Source organism: Hemiscyllium ocellatum, chromosome 12, assembly GCF_020745735.1.
Source record: "Hemiscyllium ocellatum isolate sHemOce1 chromosome 12, sHemOce1.pat.X.cur, whole genome shotgun sequence".
Classification (NCBI taxonomy): Eukaryota; Metazoa; Chordata; class Chondrichthyes; order Orectolobiformes; family Hemiscylliidae; genus Hemiscyllium; species Hemiscyllium ocellatum.
The window spans coordinates 9,100,044-9,115,864 of NC_083412.1; the positions used below are offsets into that span (position 1 = coordinate 9,100,044).

The window sequence follows — 15,821 nt, forward strand, 5'->3', positions numbered from 1 at the left end:
AGAAACGGAAGTTTGATAGCCCTTTGCATTTTTAACTCAAATCCATAATTTGTATATTGCACAGGCTGGTTTTTTTTTGAGTTCACAGACATTTATATGTGATTTATCATTTTTAACAGATCGGGGGTTAGTGGATTGTAACCTCTTTGTATTGTGCCTTATTTGTGAAATGTGTGTTCTCCATCTACCAAAGACAGACAAAGGACAAGCAGACGGACTGCTGCATTGTTTCAGAAATGGCTGATTCTCACACTGAAGGGTTCTCCCAAGGTCAACACTGCTGAATTCTGACATGGAAATAACACAGACATTGCAATCGACAGGAAAATTACACACGGGTCAATCACAGCAAAACTGGAGATGCGCCAAACAGCAAGGAGGATATTAATTGACTGCCAGACAGCACAGACAGGCTCACAAAATGAGTAGAAAGGCAACAGACAGCATTTAATACAGAGAACTGAGAAGTGAAGGAATGGGGACAGTGAATATTAACATCATTACCAGTGCTGAAGTGAGTGCAGGGGCAGGAGGACCTGGATGCTCGTATATATGGGATTTGAAAGATGGGCAGGACACGCTGAAGGAGCCAGCAGCAAGGCATCTGGGATCGTGGCTTTCTTAAACAGAGGTGTAGAGTCCTGCTAAGTCTGTATTGAAGTTAATTCTGCCATAAGGGATGGTGGCACATCATTAACTAGTAATGGAGAGGCCTGAGCTAATCCCTGGGAACAGTTTCACCTGGCAGGTTCTAAAAATTGAATTAAATCAGTAAATTATAAGGGAATTATAAGGCTAGTCTCAGTAATGGTAATCATGACAGGCATCATTGATTGTTCTAAAAACCCCTCTGGTTCACCAATGTCCTTTCGGGAAGGAAATCTATCATCCTCTTCTGGTCTGGGCCTATATGTGACTCCAGACTCTCAGCAATGTGGTTGACTCTTAACTACACTCTGAGCAATAATTGCTGACCTATGACCTCTCTTCAGAACCTTTATTGTCCACGTGACTGAGTAATGGCAAACATGTATTACCCACTGAGCCATCTCCAGGGAAACACGGGTTGAGTTAAACAAGACAATGATAATAAATAAAAGCAGAAATGACTGGAGCAGCTCAGCAGGTCTGTTTTCTCTTTCTATGGATGCTGCAGTCCAGTTGAGTTTCTCCAGCCTTCTCTGCGTTTACTTCTGATCTCTGACATCTGCAGTCCGTTGCTTTTCTTTAAGCTCAATGACAACTTTTTAAGAGGATACAATGGAAACAGTAATTTAAAATTAGGACAGAGGACAAACGTGTCTTGTCAGTGACATCCATATCCCATGAAAGGACACAAAGCAAACTGGTCATGACTATACCACAGAGCCAACTAAATAATTACCATATGTTGAGCAATTCTGAAAGAACTCTCCACCCTGCAGGCTCCCTGCCTCTATTTCTGATGAAGGCTTTTGTCCAAAACATTGATTTTCTTGCTTCTCGGATGCTGCCTGACCTGCTGTGCTTTTTCAGCACCACTCTAATCTATACTCTGTTTTCCAGCATCTGCAGTCCTTGTTTTTACCCAATTCTGAAAGAAGATCATTCTTCCAGCATTGTTTTTTTTTGCAATCACAAATGGCTTTAAATGTTAGCATTTGAACCTCACAAATACATGTGCATTCATAACAACTTTGAGATAATCAGATAGTCGTACAGCATGGAATCAGACCCTTTGCTCCAATCAGTCCATGCCAATCATAATCCCAAACTAAACTGCCTGTGTTTGGTCCACTTCCCTCAAAATCTTTCCAATTCATGTTCTTATCCAAATGTCTTTTAAATGTTGTAATTCGACCCACATCCATCACTTTTTCTGGCAGTTCATTCCACACACAAACCACTCTCCGTGTTAAAAAGTTGCCCCAGATGTCTTCATTAAATCTTTCTCCTCTCACCTTAGAAATATGTCCCCTAGTCTCGAAATTTCCAACCTTAGGAAAAGTTCACCTTATCTATACCTCCCCATGATTCTATAAACCTCTACAAGGTCACCCCAACCTCCTACACTACAGTGAAAAAAGACCCAGCCAATCCAGTCTCTTTTTACAACTCAAACCCTCCTTTCCCAGCAACATTCTGGTGAATCTCTCCAGCTAATAATATCCTTTCTATAGGATGGCCAGAACTGGTCACAGTACTCAGATATCAAAAGCTATGAAAGTTGTGGCTATGTAAGCAAACACTGAACTCCCAAAACATTAGATCAGAAAGCATGGAGGGAAGGAAGAACGTGCATTTACGTAGCGCCTTTCATGACCTCAAAGTGTGCTGACTTGTTTTACAGCCCACAAAGTTCTTTTGGAGACTAGTCACTCTTGACACAAATGAAATAATGGGCAGAGAATAAACCTCAATAACGTGAGCTGAGGCTAAACAACATGATGAGCTTCCCTGCTATTCTCACCGAGTCTTTTATGTTTGCTCGAGGATAGAAGATTTGAATCAGAAGATCAGCACTTCCAAGCGTGCTGCTCTCCTTTCTCCTGAGGGGCTACCATGGACTAGTGGGTGGCACTCTACTTCCGAGTTCAAGTCTCACTCCAGAAGCCTGAACACAACATCATAATCTCAAAGCTGACACTCCAGTGCCGTACTGAGGAGCGCACCAGAGGCTTAGAAAATCATCAGGGGTACTGGTAGGATTAATGAGAGGTCTCTTTTCCCTAGGATGGGAGATTTCAAGACTGGGGGGCTTTTTAAAGGTGAGAAGATAGAGATTTAAAAAAGACATGAGGGGCAACTTTTTTTTTACGTGGAAGGTGGTTCATGTGTGGAACGAATTTCCTGAGGAAGTGGTGGATGTGGGGACAGTTGCAACATTTAAAAGACACTTAGGTAGGTAAATGAATAGGAAAGGTTTGGAGGGATATGGGCAGATGGAACGAGTTTAGTTTGGGATTATGTTCAGCATGGACCGAAGGGTGTGTTTCTGTGCTGTAGCATTCTATGAGATATCATACCAAGGATTCATCTGACTGTGATCGTCCCAGAGCCCCCTTGTGATGAGCACGTTGGTTCTTCCCGACCAGAAAGTGGATGCCGTTGATGGTGGAAAAGGACATGTTTTGTTAATGTGCACTCCCTGCTTGTCAAACAAACTCTGTGACTGACATCAGCACTTTCCCTGTCTGCCTTCAGGTTTGTTACAATGCTGTCAACTGAAAACTCTCACATGCCCTGTATGGAATACTGGGGGGGGGGGGGGGGGGGAGGTAAATTAGTAACCCTCTGCAGCTAATAAACATCACTGAGTTCTGGAAATCCCCCCATGGGTAGGAGTGCTAACTGTTCCGAATATCTCAGTGTCTCACCACCCTCCTGCCCGAGGCTGGAGGTTACCCATTTCCACGTGCATCAGACACCAGTGTACTCGCCTGAACTACATGCCACAAGGTCAACAGATTATCGGAGAGCGGCAGTCACAAATAAGAAACCTGCCCAATTCCTGAATCTCAATGCAAATCTGCCAGTCACCAGCTGAAGTCAAGGACACAACAAAAGAAAAACACATGAAGGTGACTGACAGAAGACAGGGATATAACTGAAGGCTGCAGCTTTTGTTGATCAAAATGAATGATGCCAATAATCCATCACTGGATCCTTTTCAATTCTGACCTTAAATCAATTAAATCAAAGCTACATGGATGCACAGTCTCTGAGGATGGTGTACCGCCCCCTATGTCCCCCTTGAGGATGCAGTAACTACCTCTCTTCCTGAGGGTGCATTACACCTCTATTCATCCTTAATGGAGCAATAACCCCTGCTTTCACCTCTGGAAATACAATTAACTCCTCTATTCCCCCTGAGGGTGCAGTATCCCTTCTATTCACTCCTGAGGGTGCACTACCCCCTCTATTCATGCCAAGGATATAGTATCCCTTCTATTCCCCACAAGGTTGCAGTAACCCCCTCTATTTCCACCCCCCCCTTAGGATGCAGTAACCCCCTCTATTCCCCCCTGAGGATATGCTACTTTCTCCCCACCCTGCTCTCATTTATCTCTCCACCCTTCAGGCACTCTGGCTGTATTCCTGATGAAGGGCTTTTGCCCAAAACATCAATTTTACTGCTCCTCGGATGCTGCCTGAACTACTGTGCTTTTCCAGCACCACTCTCCTCCAGAATCTGGTTTCCAGCATCTGCAATCACTGTTTTTACCCTTTATTCCTGCTCCCTGAGGGTGCAGTAACCCCCTTTATTCCCCCCGACGGTGCAGTAACTCCCCATTATCCCTATCCCCCAAGGGAGCAGTAACCCCGAGGGAGCAGTAATCCCCTCTATTCCACCCCCCCGCCCCCCGAGGGAGCAGTAACCCCCTTCTATTACCCCCTGAGGGAGCAGTAACCCTCTCTACAACCCCTTGAGGGAACAGTAACCCTCATATTCCCTCCGAGGGAGCTGTAGACCCCCCCCATTACCCCCGAGGGAGCAGTAAACCCCCTATTACCCTCCCTGAGGGAGCAATAACCCCTCTATTACCCCCCCAAGGGCGCAGTAACCCCCTCTATTACCCCCTGAGGGAACAGTAACCCTCCTATTCCCCCCGAGGGAGCAGTAAACCCCTACTTCCCCCTGAGGGTGCAGAAACCCCCTCTAATACCCCCTGAGGGTGCAGAAACCCCCTCTAATACCCCCTGAGGAAGCATACCTGCCCAATTCCCCCGCGAGGGTGCAGTAGCTGCCTCTGTTCCCATCCTGTCTCCCAGCCCTTGCCTGTCCCAGGTTGCTGCCTCCTGGCCGGCCTGCCCACCCTACCTGCCCGCCGGGGTGAAGCCAGCAGCAGTAGCTCCGACATCTTCACGGTGCCTCCCTCGGCCCGCTGCTGCTCCTTAGCGCAGTGCGGCAGTGACTGTCTCCCCGCCCCCGTTAGGAGGGGGCTGGGGGAAGGGGAAGGCAGCGCCCGGGGGTTCACAGCCCGCGATACCAGGCACTGCTCGGTAGCGGCCTCACTACCTCCAGTGAGCACCGGAACTGTCTCTGTCACTGACCCGATCCCCTTCATCCTCTGGGGAACACCGAGCGCTGTTTAATCATCGATTCTCCAGAACTGTCCCTATGTACACCGAGGACGATTCAGCAATGTACACTTTCAGTAATATATCTTCCTGTGTTCTTACGTTCAGCAATATGCATTCCCACTTGCACATGAGGAGTTATGTTCATATACATTCCTGTGTGTACATGTGAAGTTATGTTTAGCAATATGCATTCCTGTGTGTGAATGTGGAGTTATGTTCATGTACATTCTTTGTTTGCACATGTGGAGTTATGTTAGTATGCATTCCTGGGTGCACATGTGGAGTTATGTCAATATACATTCTTGTGTGCACATGTGGATGTGAGAAACAAAACTCACTCACAAATCAATGAGCCTGAGACAAAGCTGTGGAAACAAAAGCAATTTATCACAGCCTTGCAAGGACCAGACGCTTCTGCAATCATGCAGAAATGCGTGCCAAAACAGAGCCTGTTAGCTTTCTTATTTGGTTTACAAGTTGTGGAATCACACCTCGCTTTTCCCATCCTATCATAAGCCGATTACCTCACTTGTTAGTTATTTTCTTATCTGGCCATCCTGCTGTCCGTGTCTGCATTCTTTGTTCCTTGTTTGTTACAGGTTGTTCTTTTATCAGTTTCTCTTATCATACTATAAGCTTTATTGTGAAATGCCCCTGCTGCTTCTTTTTGTGGTCAGCTACAACCCTTCATAGTTATTTCCTGGCTTAAAACTATTTTCTTTAAAATGGGCGGCATGGTGGCACAGTGATTAGCACTGCTGCCTCACAGCGCCAGAGACTCGGGTTCAGTTCCCGCCTCTGGCGACTTTCTGTGTGGAGTTTGCACATTCTCCTGTGTCTGCGTGGGTTTCCTCCCACAATCCAAAAATGTGCAGGTTAAGTGAATTGGCCATGCTAAATTGCCCGTAGTTTTTTGAGGGAAATGGGTCTGGGTGGGTTGCGCTTCGGCGGGTCGGTGTGGACTTGTTGGGCCGAAGGGCCTGTTTCCACACTGTAAGTAATCTAATCTAATTCAGCAAAAAACTAATTCCTGAAGAAGGGCTTATGCCCAAAATGTCGATTCTCCTTCTCCTTTGATGCTGCCTGACCTGCTGCACTTTTCTAGCAACACATTTTTAAGCTCTGATCCCCAGCATCTGCAGTCCTCACTTTCTCCTACATGTGGAGTTATGTCAATATACATTCCTGTGTGCACATGTGGAGTTATGTTCAGCAAGATAGCAGCACGGCAGTAGCTCACAGCAGTCTTTCCCGACCGAGGGCTCTTTAATTTCAGGTACAGGAGCAACAGGGGACCCGATGTTTTCAGACACTGTTACAATCTGCAAACATTGCTCCAGTCCAGGAACCAGCCGAAAACAAACCTGGATGGAGAGCTGTTGGCTTGCTGCAGAGACCAGGCCTCCAGTCCTTGGCCTCGCCTGATGCTGGTGGCCAGGTGCTGGGACATCGGAAATGGTGTGCGAGGAGGCGGAAGGGTGGTAAGTGGGCAGGAGTTCATGCCAAGCTAAAAACAAACCCTACGCGGACTGCTCTCCTGTCCATTCTGCTCTCCAATGTCTGCTCCCTGGACAATGAGTTGGACTGCATCCAACTGCAGCTGGTGTCTCAGTGTGAGTTCAGAGACTGTTGCATCCTTGTTTTCACAGAAACGTGGCTCAGCGAAAGAGTTCCTGACCCTGCCATCCAGCTATATGGGCTCACCTTGTTTCACACCGACAGAAGTGCAGCTCTGTGTGATAAGGTGATAAGGTAGGGGTCTGTTGTCTACATCAACAAGAAATGACGCAAAGACTCAGTGCTAGTCTCCAGTTACTGCTCATTGCTGGTGGAGTTTGTGAATGTTAGGTGCAGGCTATTTTATTGGCCACTGGAATTCACACTGTCCTTATAGTTGGGATGTATATTCCTCCCAGTGTTAATGCTAAGGAGGCATTCTGTGAACCGTATGGGCTATTAATGGACTACAGAACACACATCCTGACGGACTGGTTATTATTGCTGGAGATTTCAGCCATGCGGATCTCAAGACTGTGCTCCCTAAATTCCGTCAGCATGTGGACTTTGCAACGAGAGGGGACAACAGTTGGATCTGATTGACACAAACATCCCCAACCCACAAAGCTCCGGCTCCACCGTGGCTCCTCAGACCACATCTCTGTTTTGCTCATCCCAGTATACACATTGCTTGTCATACATGTCAAACTGGTTCCGAAGCAGGCAACAACCTGGTCGGCAGGAGCCACTTCTGCTCTTCAAAACTGCTTTGAGCGCACTGACTGCCGCATGTTCAGGGATGCAGCGACCAATAGCAACTCCATCAGCTTTGCAGTGTACATGGCATCGGTTATTTGCTACATTAGCAAGTGCATTGACGACATCACTGTGTCCAAGACCATCACTTCTCGTCCCAACCAGAAGCTGCGGATGACCGCCCGTGATTCCGCCTTCAGAGCAGATGACAAGACGCGCCTAACAACAGCAAGGACCAACCTGACCCGGGCCATCATAGAGGTGAAGTGTGTATACACACAGAGCATACTCAGCCACTTTCAGGACAGTGGTGATACAGGGAGCATGTGGAAGGGCATCTATGCCATCCCCAATCACAGAGTAGCATCACTTGCCTGTGCTGGTGATATCTCCCTCTGAGATGAGTTGAACAACTTCTATACATGGTATGAGGCATGAAATGACATGGCAGTGAGAAAGTCCACCCCCTTCTGGAAACAGGTCCTTCTGCCCAACCAGTCCACACCGACCCTCCAAAGAGTAACCCACCCAGACACATTTCCCTCTGATTAATGCACCTAACACAACGGGCAATTTAGCATGGCCAATTCACCTGACCTGCACATCTTTGGACTGTAGGAGGAAACCGGAGCACCTGGAGGACACCCACGCAGGCACAGGGAGAATGTTCAAACTCTACACAGACAGTTGCTGGAGGCTGGAATCGAACCTGGGACTGATGTGAGGCTAACCACTGAGCCACCATGCCACCAGATATCTTCACCACCTCCCTGAGCTGTGCCATAGTTCCAGCATGCACCATCACCCCCGTGCCGAAGCAGTCTTCAAGCGCCCTGTCTTAATGACTACCGCCCCGTTGCGCTAACACCCATCGTCATGAAGTGCTTCGAGAAGCTCATGATGAGGCCAAGTAAGACCCTGCTGCCCCCCCAACTGGACACCCTGCAGTTCATGTATCGTCCCAACCGCTCAACAGAGCACCACTCTCCATTTGGCCCTCACCCACCTGGACAAGAAGGACACCAACATCAGATTCCTGTTCATAGACGTCAGCTCTGCATTTAACACTATCACTCCTTTCACAAAGTTGAAAATCACACAACACCAGGTTACAGCCTAACAGATTTATTTGGAAGCACTAGCTTTTGGAGCACTGCTCCTTCATTCGGTGATTGTGGAGGTTAAGATCATGCTCACTGAATTTACAGCCAAAGGAGTCCAGTGTCATGGAGATGTGATATAGTAAACAATCTCAGATTAAAACTTTCACCTTTTAGAATGGGCTATGCTGGTTTCTGTTCTTTGATATGCAAATCCTAGAACTTCTTTTAAATTACATTCTCAAGATAGCTCAGCCTTTTAACCAATAGCTGTGATGTTTATCTGTGTCCCAATGCTATGTCAGACTGACAAACCGTCTGTACAGTTTTACAGAGTTTTAAATGGAATCATGCAGTTTTTGAGCAAAAAACTAAGACTTTTAATCTGAGATTGTTTACTATATCACATGTCCATGACACTGGACTGCTTTGGCTATAAATTCTGTTAACATGATCTTAACCTCCAAAACCACCGGTGCAGTGCTCTGAAAGCTAGTGCTTCCAAATAAACCTGTTGGACTATAACCTGGTGTTGTGTGATTTTTAACTTTATCCACCCCAGTCCAACTGGCACCTCCAAGTCATTCCTCAACATCTTATTGGAGAGCTGAGTCTGCTGGGCCTGAATATCTCCCTCTATAACTGGATCCTGGACTCCCTGACAAGGAGACCTCAGTTAGTCCGGATTGGGAACAGCATCTCCAACACCATCACATGAGCACGGGGGTTCCCCAGGGCTGGGTGCTCAGTCCACTGCTGTTCACCCTGCTGACACATGACTGGACAGTGATGCACACCTCAGATCATCTTATGAAGATTGCTGATGGCACGACTGTAATGGGTCTCATTAACAAGAACGATGAGTCAGTATACAGAGAGGAGGTGCAGTGGCTAACAGACTGGTGCAGAGCCAACAACCTGTCTCTGAACGTGGACAAAATGAAAGAGATGGTTGTTGACTTCAGGACGGCACAGAGTGTCCACTCTCTGCTGGACATCGACGGCTCCCCTGTGGAGATCATGAAGAGCACCAAATCTCTTGGCATACACCAGGTGGAGAATCAACACGAGCTCCATAGCCAAGAAAGTTCAGCAGGATCTCTACTTTCTATGGAGACTGAGGAAAGTTCACTCCCCCCCATCCTCACCACATTCTTCAGAGGGTTCATTGAGAGTACCCTGAGCTGCTGCATCACTGCCTGGTTCGGGACTTGCACTGCCTCTGATTGTAAGACCCTATAACAGATAGTGAGGACAGCTGAGAGGATCATCAGGGTCTCTCTCCCTCCATTACACCACACGCTGCATCTGGAAGGCTAAGAGTATTATGGAAGACCCCATACATCCCTCACTCAAACCCTTCTCCCTCCTGCCATCTGGAAGAAGATACCAGAGCATTCAATCTCTCACGGCCAGACTGTGCAACAGTTTCTTTCCCTAAGCCATCAGGTTCCATAACACAGTATGATCAGACTCCATTCCATCTGCAATTCTTTGCACAACTTTTCAAATTGTTGCTAAAACAATGGTTTATTAATGATCACTCATTATTAGACTGTAGTTTATACACCACTGTGCCTATTGTCTTGTCTTGTCAGGAATTACTGTGCTGTCTTGCATATTTTGCACTTTTTTATGCACTTTATGCTGCCCTGTATGACTGTACTCTTGTGCAGTTTGTGTTGTCCATGTAGCACCTTGGTCCTGGAGGAACGCTGTCTTGTTTTTACTGTATCAGTTGTATATGGTAGAAATTACAAATAAACCCACTCTTGACAATATACATTGCTCTGGAGTGGAGTTATGTTTCGCAATACACATTCTTGCGTGCACATCTGGAGTTATATTAATAACTGCTTGTGCATATGGAGATATGTTCAGCAATATACATTCCTGTGTGTGAATGTGAAGTTATGTTAATATACATTCCTGTGTGCACAAGTGGAGTAATGACCAGCAAAGCTGGGCTGAGAAGCTGGGCAGATAGAGTTCAACCTGGAAAAGTGTGAAGTGATTCATTTTGGAGGTCGAATTTGAATACAGGGTTAAAGGCAGGATTCTTGGCAATGTGGAGGAACAAAGGGATCATGGGGTCCATGTCTGTAGGTCCCTCAAAGTTGCCACCCAAGTTGATAGGCTTGTTAAGAAAGTCAATGGTGTGTTAGGCTTTATTAGCAGGGGGATTGAGTTTCAGAGCTGTAAGGTTGTGCTGCAGCTCTGTAAAGGAGGAGAAGGTGAGGACTGCAGATACTGGATGTCAGAGTCAAAAAGTGTGGCATTGGAAAAAACACAGTAGTCAGGCAGCAACAGAGCAGCAGGAGACTCCTCCTCCTTGGATGCTGCCTGCCCGGCTGTGCTTTACCAGCCCCACTCTGATCTAGCCTCTGGTTTCCAGCATCTACAGTCCTCACGTTTGCCCTGCACAGCTAGCAGGTAGTGCAGGAATCTCCTGTGGCTATCCCCATAACAAACAAATATGCTGTTTTGGAAAATGTAGGTGGTGAGGGACTCTCAGGAGAATGTAGCACTGACAACCAAGTTTCTACTACCGGGACAGGCTCTAATATAATGAGGGATATGTCAATAGGGGACTCTCTATTCAAATGCACAGACAGAACTTTCTGCAGCCAGCATTGAGAAATCAGAATGATGCATTGCCCCCCTGGAGCCAGAATCAAGGATATCTCAGAGAGTGTGCAGAATGTTCTCAAGTGGGAAAGGGACCAGCAGGAGGTTGTTGTGCACACTGGAACTAATGACATAGGAAGGGAAAAGGATGAGATTCTGAAAAGGGAATATAGAAAGGTGGGCAGGAATTTAAAAAGGGGATACCTCAAGGGTAGCAATAATTGGATTACTCCCAGTGCCATGAGCTAGTGAGCATAGGAATAGGAGGATAGAGCAGATGAATGCATGGCTGAGGAGCTGATGCAGGGAGAAAGGGTTCACATTTCTGGATCATTGGAATCTCTTCTGGGGTAGAAGTGACAGATTGCCACCTGAATTAGAAGGGGACCGATATCCTGGCAAAAAGATTTGCTAGATCTGCTTGGGAGGATTAAATTAATGAGGGAGGTGGGTGGCTCCCAGGGAAATAGTGAGGAAAGAGATCAATCTGACACTGATACAGTTGGGAAAATGAGCAAGTCAATCAGTTGGGGCAGGCACGAACACAGCAGAGAACAAGGTAGGACTGATGAATAAAACTGCATTTATTTCAATGCAAGAGCCTAATAGGTAAGGCAAATGAACTCAGGACATGGTTAGGAACATGGAACTGGAATATCATAGTCTATATTCCAACCCTGAGAACCTTATTGTTCTCTGTGCTATCTGATGTGTATCTACTATGAGTAGATACAGAAACAACACACTGAGCTATGAGTAGATACAGAAAAAACACACTGAATTACGAGTAGAGATAGAGAAACAACACACTGAACTATGAGTGGATACAGAAACAACACACTGAACTATGAGTGGATACAGAAACAACACACTGAACTGCGAGCACAGATACAGAAACAACACACTGAACTGAGAGCACAGACAGAGAAACAATACAATGAACTGAGAGTAACAACATACTGAACTGTTAGTACAGAAAGAGAAACAACACACTGAATTATGAGTACAGACAGAGAAACAACACACTGAACTGAGAGTACAGATAGAAAAACAACACATTGAACAGCAAGTACAGATACAGAAACAACACATTGAACTGAGAGTACAGAGAAAGAACACACTGAACCGAGAGTACAGAGAGAAACAACACACTGTACTGCGTGTACAGATAGAAAAACAACACACTGAACTGAGAGGACAGACACAGAAGCAACACACTGAACTACGAGCACAGACAGAGAAACAACACACTGAACTGAGAGTACAGAGAGAAAGAACACACTGAGCTGAGAGTACAATTAGAGAAACAACACATTGAACAGCGAGTACGTATAGAGAGAAAACACACTGAACTGAGAGTACAGATAGAGAAACAACACACTGAAGAATCGGTACAGATAGAGAAACAACACACTGAACTGCGAGAACAGATACAGAAACAACACACTGAACTGAGAGTAGAGATAGAAAAACAACACACTAAACTGTGAGTACAGAGAGAGAAACGACACAGTGAACTGACAGAACAGATAGAGAAACAACACATTGAACTGAGAGTACAGATACAGAAACAACACATGGAATGGATACTACAGACAGAGAAATAACTCACTGAAGTGCGAGATCAGACAGAGAAACACTGAACTACGAGTAGAGATAGAAAAACAACACACTGAACTGAGAGTACAGGTAAACAACTCACTTAATTGCGAGTATAGATAGATAGAGAAACAACACACTGAAGAATGAGTACAGATAGAGAAACAACACACTGAACTGCGAGAACAGATACAGAAACAACACACTGAATTGAGAGTACAGATACAGAAGCAACACACTGAACTGCAACTACAGATAGAGAAACAGAATGCTGAACTGAGAGTCCAGACAGAGAAACAACACACTGAAGAGTGAGTACAGACAGAGAAACACACTGTTCTGCAAGTACAGATGGAGAAGCAACACACTGAACTGTAATTACAGAGAGCGACAACACACTGAACTAAGAGTACAAATAGAGAAACAACAAACTGAACTATGAGTACAGAGAGAGAAACAACACGCTGAACTGCAAGAATACAGAGAGAAAGAACACAGTGAACTGAGAGTACAGATTCAGAAACAACTCACTGAAGAGTGAGCACAGACATAGAGAAAACACACAGAACTGAGAGTACAGACAGAGAAACAACACACTGAAGAGTGAGTACAGATAGAGAAACAACACACTCAACTGAGAGTACTGATAGAGAAACAACACATTGAACAGCGAGTTCAGATAGAGAAACAACATACAGAACTGAGATGAGAAGACTTTTACAGAAACAACTCACTGAAGAGTGAGCACAGGTAGAAGAAAACACACAGAACTGAGAGTGCAGATAGAGAAGCAACACACTGAACTGAGAGTACCAATACAGAAAAAACACATGGAACGGACACGACAGACAAAGAAATAACTCACTGAAGTGTGAAAACAGAGGAATCACGCACTGAACTATGAGTAGAGATAGATAAACAACACACAGAACAATGAGTAGATACAGAAACAACACACTGAACTATGAGTAGATACAGAAACAACACACTGAACTGAGAGTAGAGTTGGAAAAACAACACACTGAACTGTGAGTACAAAGAGAGAAGCAACGCAGTGAACTGACAGTACAGATAGAGAAACAACACACTGAATTGAGAGAACAGGTTCAGAAATAACACACTGAACTGAGAGTCCAGATAGAGAAAAAACATACTAAACTGTGAGTACAGATAGAGAAACAACACACTGAACTGCGAGAACATATTCAGAAACAACACACTGAATGGAGATGACAGATACAGAAACAACTCAGTGAAGAGTGAATACAGATAGAGAGAAATCACACTGAAATGAGAGTACAGACAGAGAAACAACACACTGAACTGCGAGTACAGATAGAGAGAAAACAAAGTGAACAGCGAGTGCAGATACAGAAGCAACAGACTGAATTGCAATTACAGATAGAGAAACAACACACTGAACTGAGAGTAAAGATACAGAAACAACACATTGAACTGAGAACACAGATAGAGAAACAACACATTGAACAGCGAGTACAGAGAGAAACAACACACTGAACTGAGAGTAAAGATAGAGAAAAAAACTCACTGAAGAATGGGTACAGATAGAGGAACAACACACTGAACTCTGAGTACAGATACAGAAACAACACACTGAACTATGAGTAGATACAGAAACAACACACTGAACTTAGTGTACAGATACAGAAGCAACACACTGAACTGCCAGCACAGATAGAGAAAGAACACACTGAACTGAGAGCACAGATACAGAAACAACACGCTGAACTGAGAGTACAGAGAGAGAAAGAACACACTGAACTGAGAGTACAAATAGAGAATCGACAAACTGAACATATGAGTACAGACAGAGAAAGAACACACTAAAGAGCAAGTACAGATAGAGAAACAACACACTGAACTGAGTACAGATAGAGAAACAACACACTGAACTGAGTACAGATAGAGAAACAACACATTGAACAGCGAGTACATAAAGAGAAACAACACACTGAACTGAAAGTACAGAGAGAGAAATAACACACTGAACTGCTAGTACAGATACAGAAACAACACACTGAATTGAGAGTACAGATACAGAAACAACACACTGAACTGCAACTACAGATAGAGAAACAGAATGCTGAACTGAGAGTCCAGATAGAGAAACAACACACTGAAGAGAAACACACTGTTCTGCAAGTACAGATGGAGAAGCAACACACTGAACTGTAATTACAGAGAGAAACAACACACTGAACTGAGAGCACAAATACAGAAACAACACACTGAACTGCGAGCACAAATACAGAAAAAACACACTGAACTGCGAGAACCGATACAGAAACAATAAGCTGAACTACAAGCACAGAGAGAGAAAAACAACACACTGAAATGAGAGGACAGATACAGAAACAACTCACTGAAGAGTGAGCACAGATAGAGAGAAAACACACAGAACTGAGAGTACAGACAGAGAAACAATACACTGAACTTAATGTACAGGCAGAGAAACAAGATACAGTACTGCAAATACAGATGGAGAAACAACCCACTGAATTGTGAGAACAGATTCAGAAATAACAAACTGAACTGAGAGTCTAGATAGAGAAAAAACATACTAAACTGTGAGTACAGATAGAGAAACAACAAACTGAACTGCGAGAGCATATTCAGAAACAACACACTGAATGGAGAGGACAGATACAGAAATAACTCAGTGAAGAGTGAGGACAGATAGAGAGAAATCACACTGAAATGAGAATACAGAGAAACAACACACTGAAGTGCGAGTACAAATACAGAAGCAACACACTGAACTGCAATTATAGAGAGAGAAACAAAATGCTGATTGAGATTACAGATAGAGAAACAACACACTGAACTGCGAGTACAGATACAGAAACAACACACTGAACTGAGAGTACAGATAGAGAAACAACTCACTGAAGAATGGGTACAGATAGAGAAACAACTCACTGAACTGCAACTCTAGATAGAGAAACAGAATGCTGAACTGAGAGTACAGATAGAGAAACAACATACTGAACTGAGAGTACATAAAGAGAAACAACACACAGTACTGCAAGTACAGATAGAGAAACAACTCACTGAACTGGTAGTACCAATACAGAAACAACACATGGAACGGACACTACATACAAAGAAATAACTCACTGAAGTGTGAGAACAGACAGAGAAACAACACACTGAACT

At 44.8% G+C, this 15,821-nt stretch overlaps 1 protein-coding gene across 4 annotated transcripts in view; it reads right to left on the reverse strand.

The window, feature by feature from the left end:
* Positions 1–5,115, reverse strand: part of LOC132820654 (MAP7 domain-containing protein 2-like) — a 139,561-nt gene extending 134,446 nt beyond the window's left edge. For all 4 annotated transcript variants that reach the window (XM_060832867.1, XM_060832866.1, XM_060832865.1 and 1 more), the window contains exon 1: positions 4,802–5,115. In XM_060832867.1, the coding sequence (XP_060688850.1) occupies positions 4,802–5,048 (247 nt within the window). In that variant the 5' untranslated portion in view covers positions 5,049–5,115. The remainder of the gene's footprint in view (positions 1–4,801) is intronic.
* Between the last annotated feature and the right edge of the window lie 10,706 nt (positions 5,116–15,821).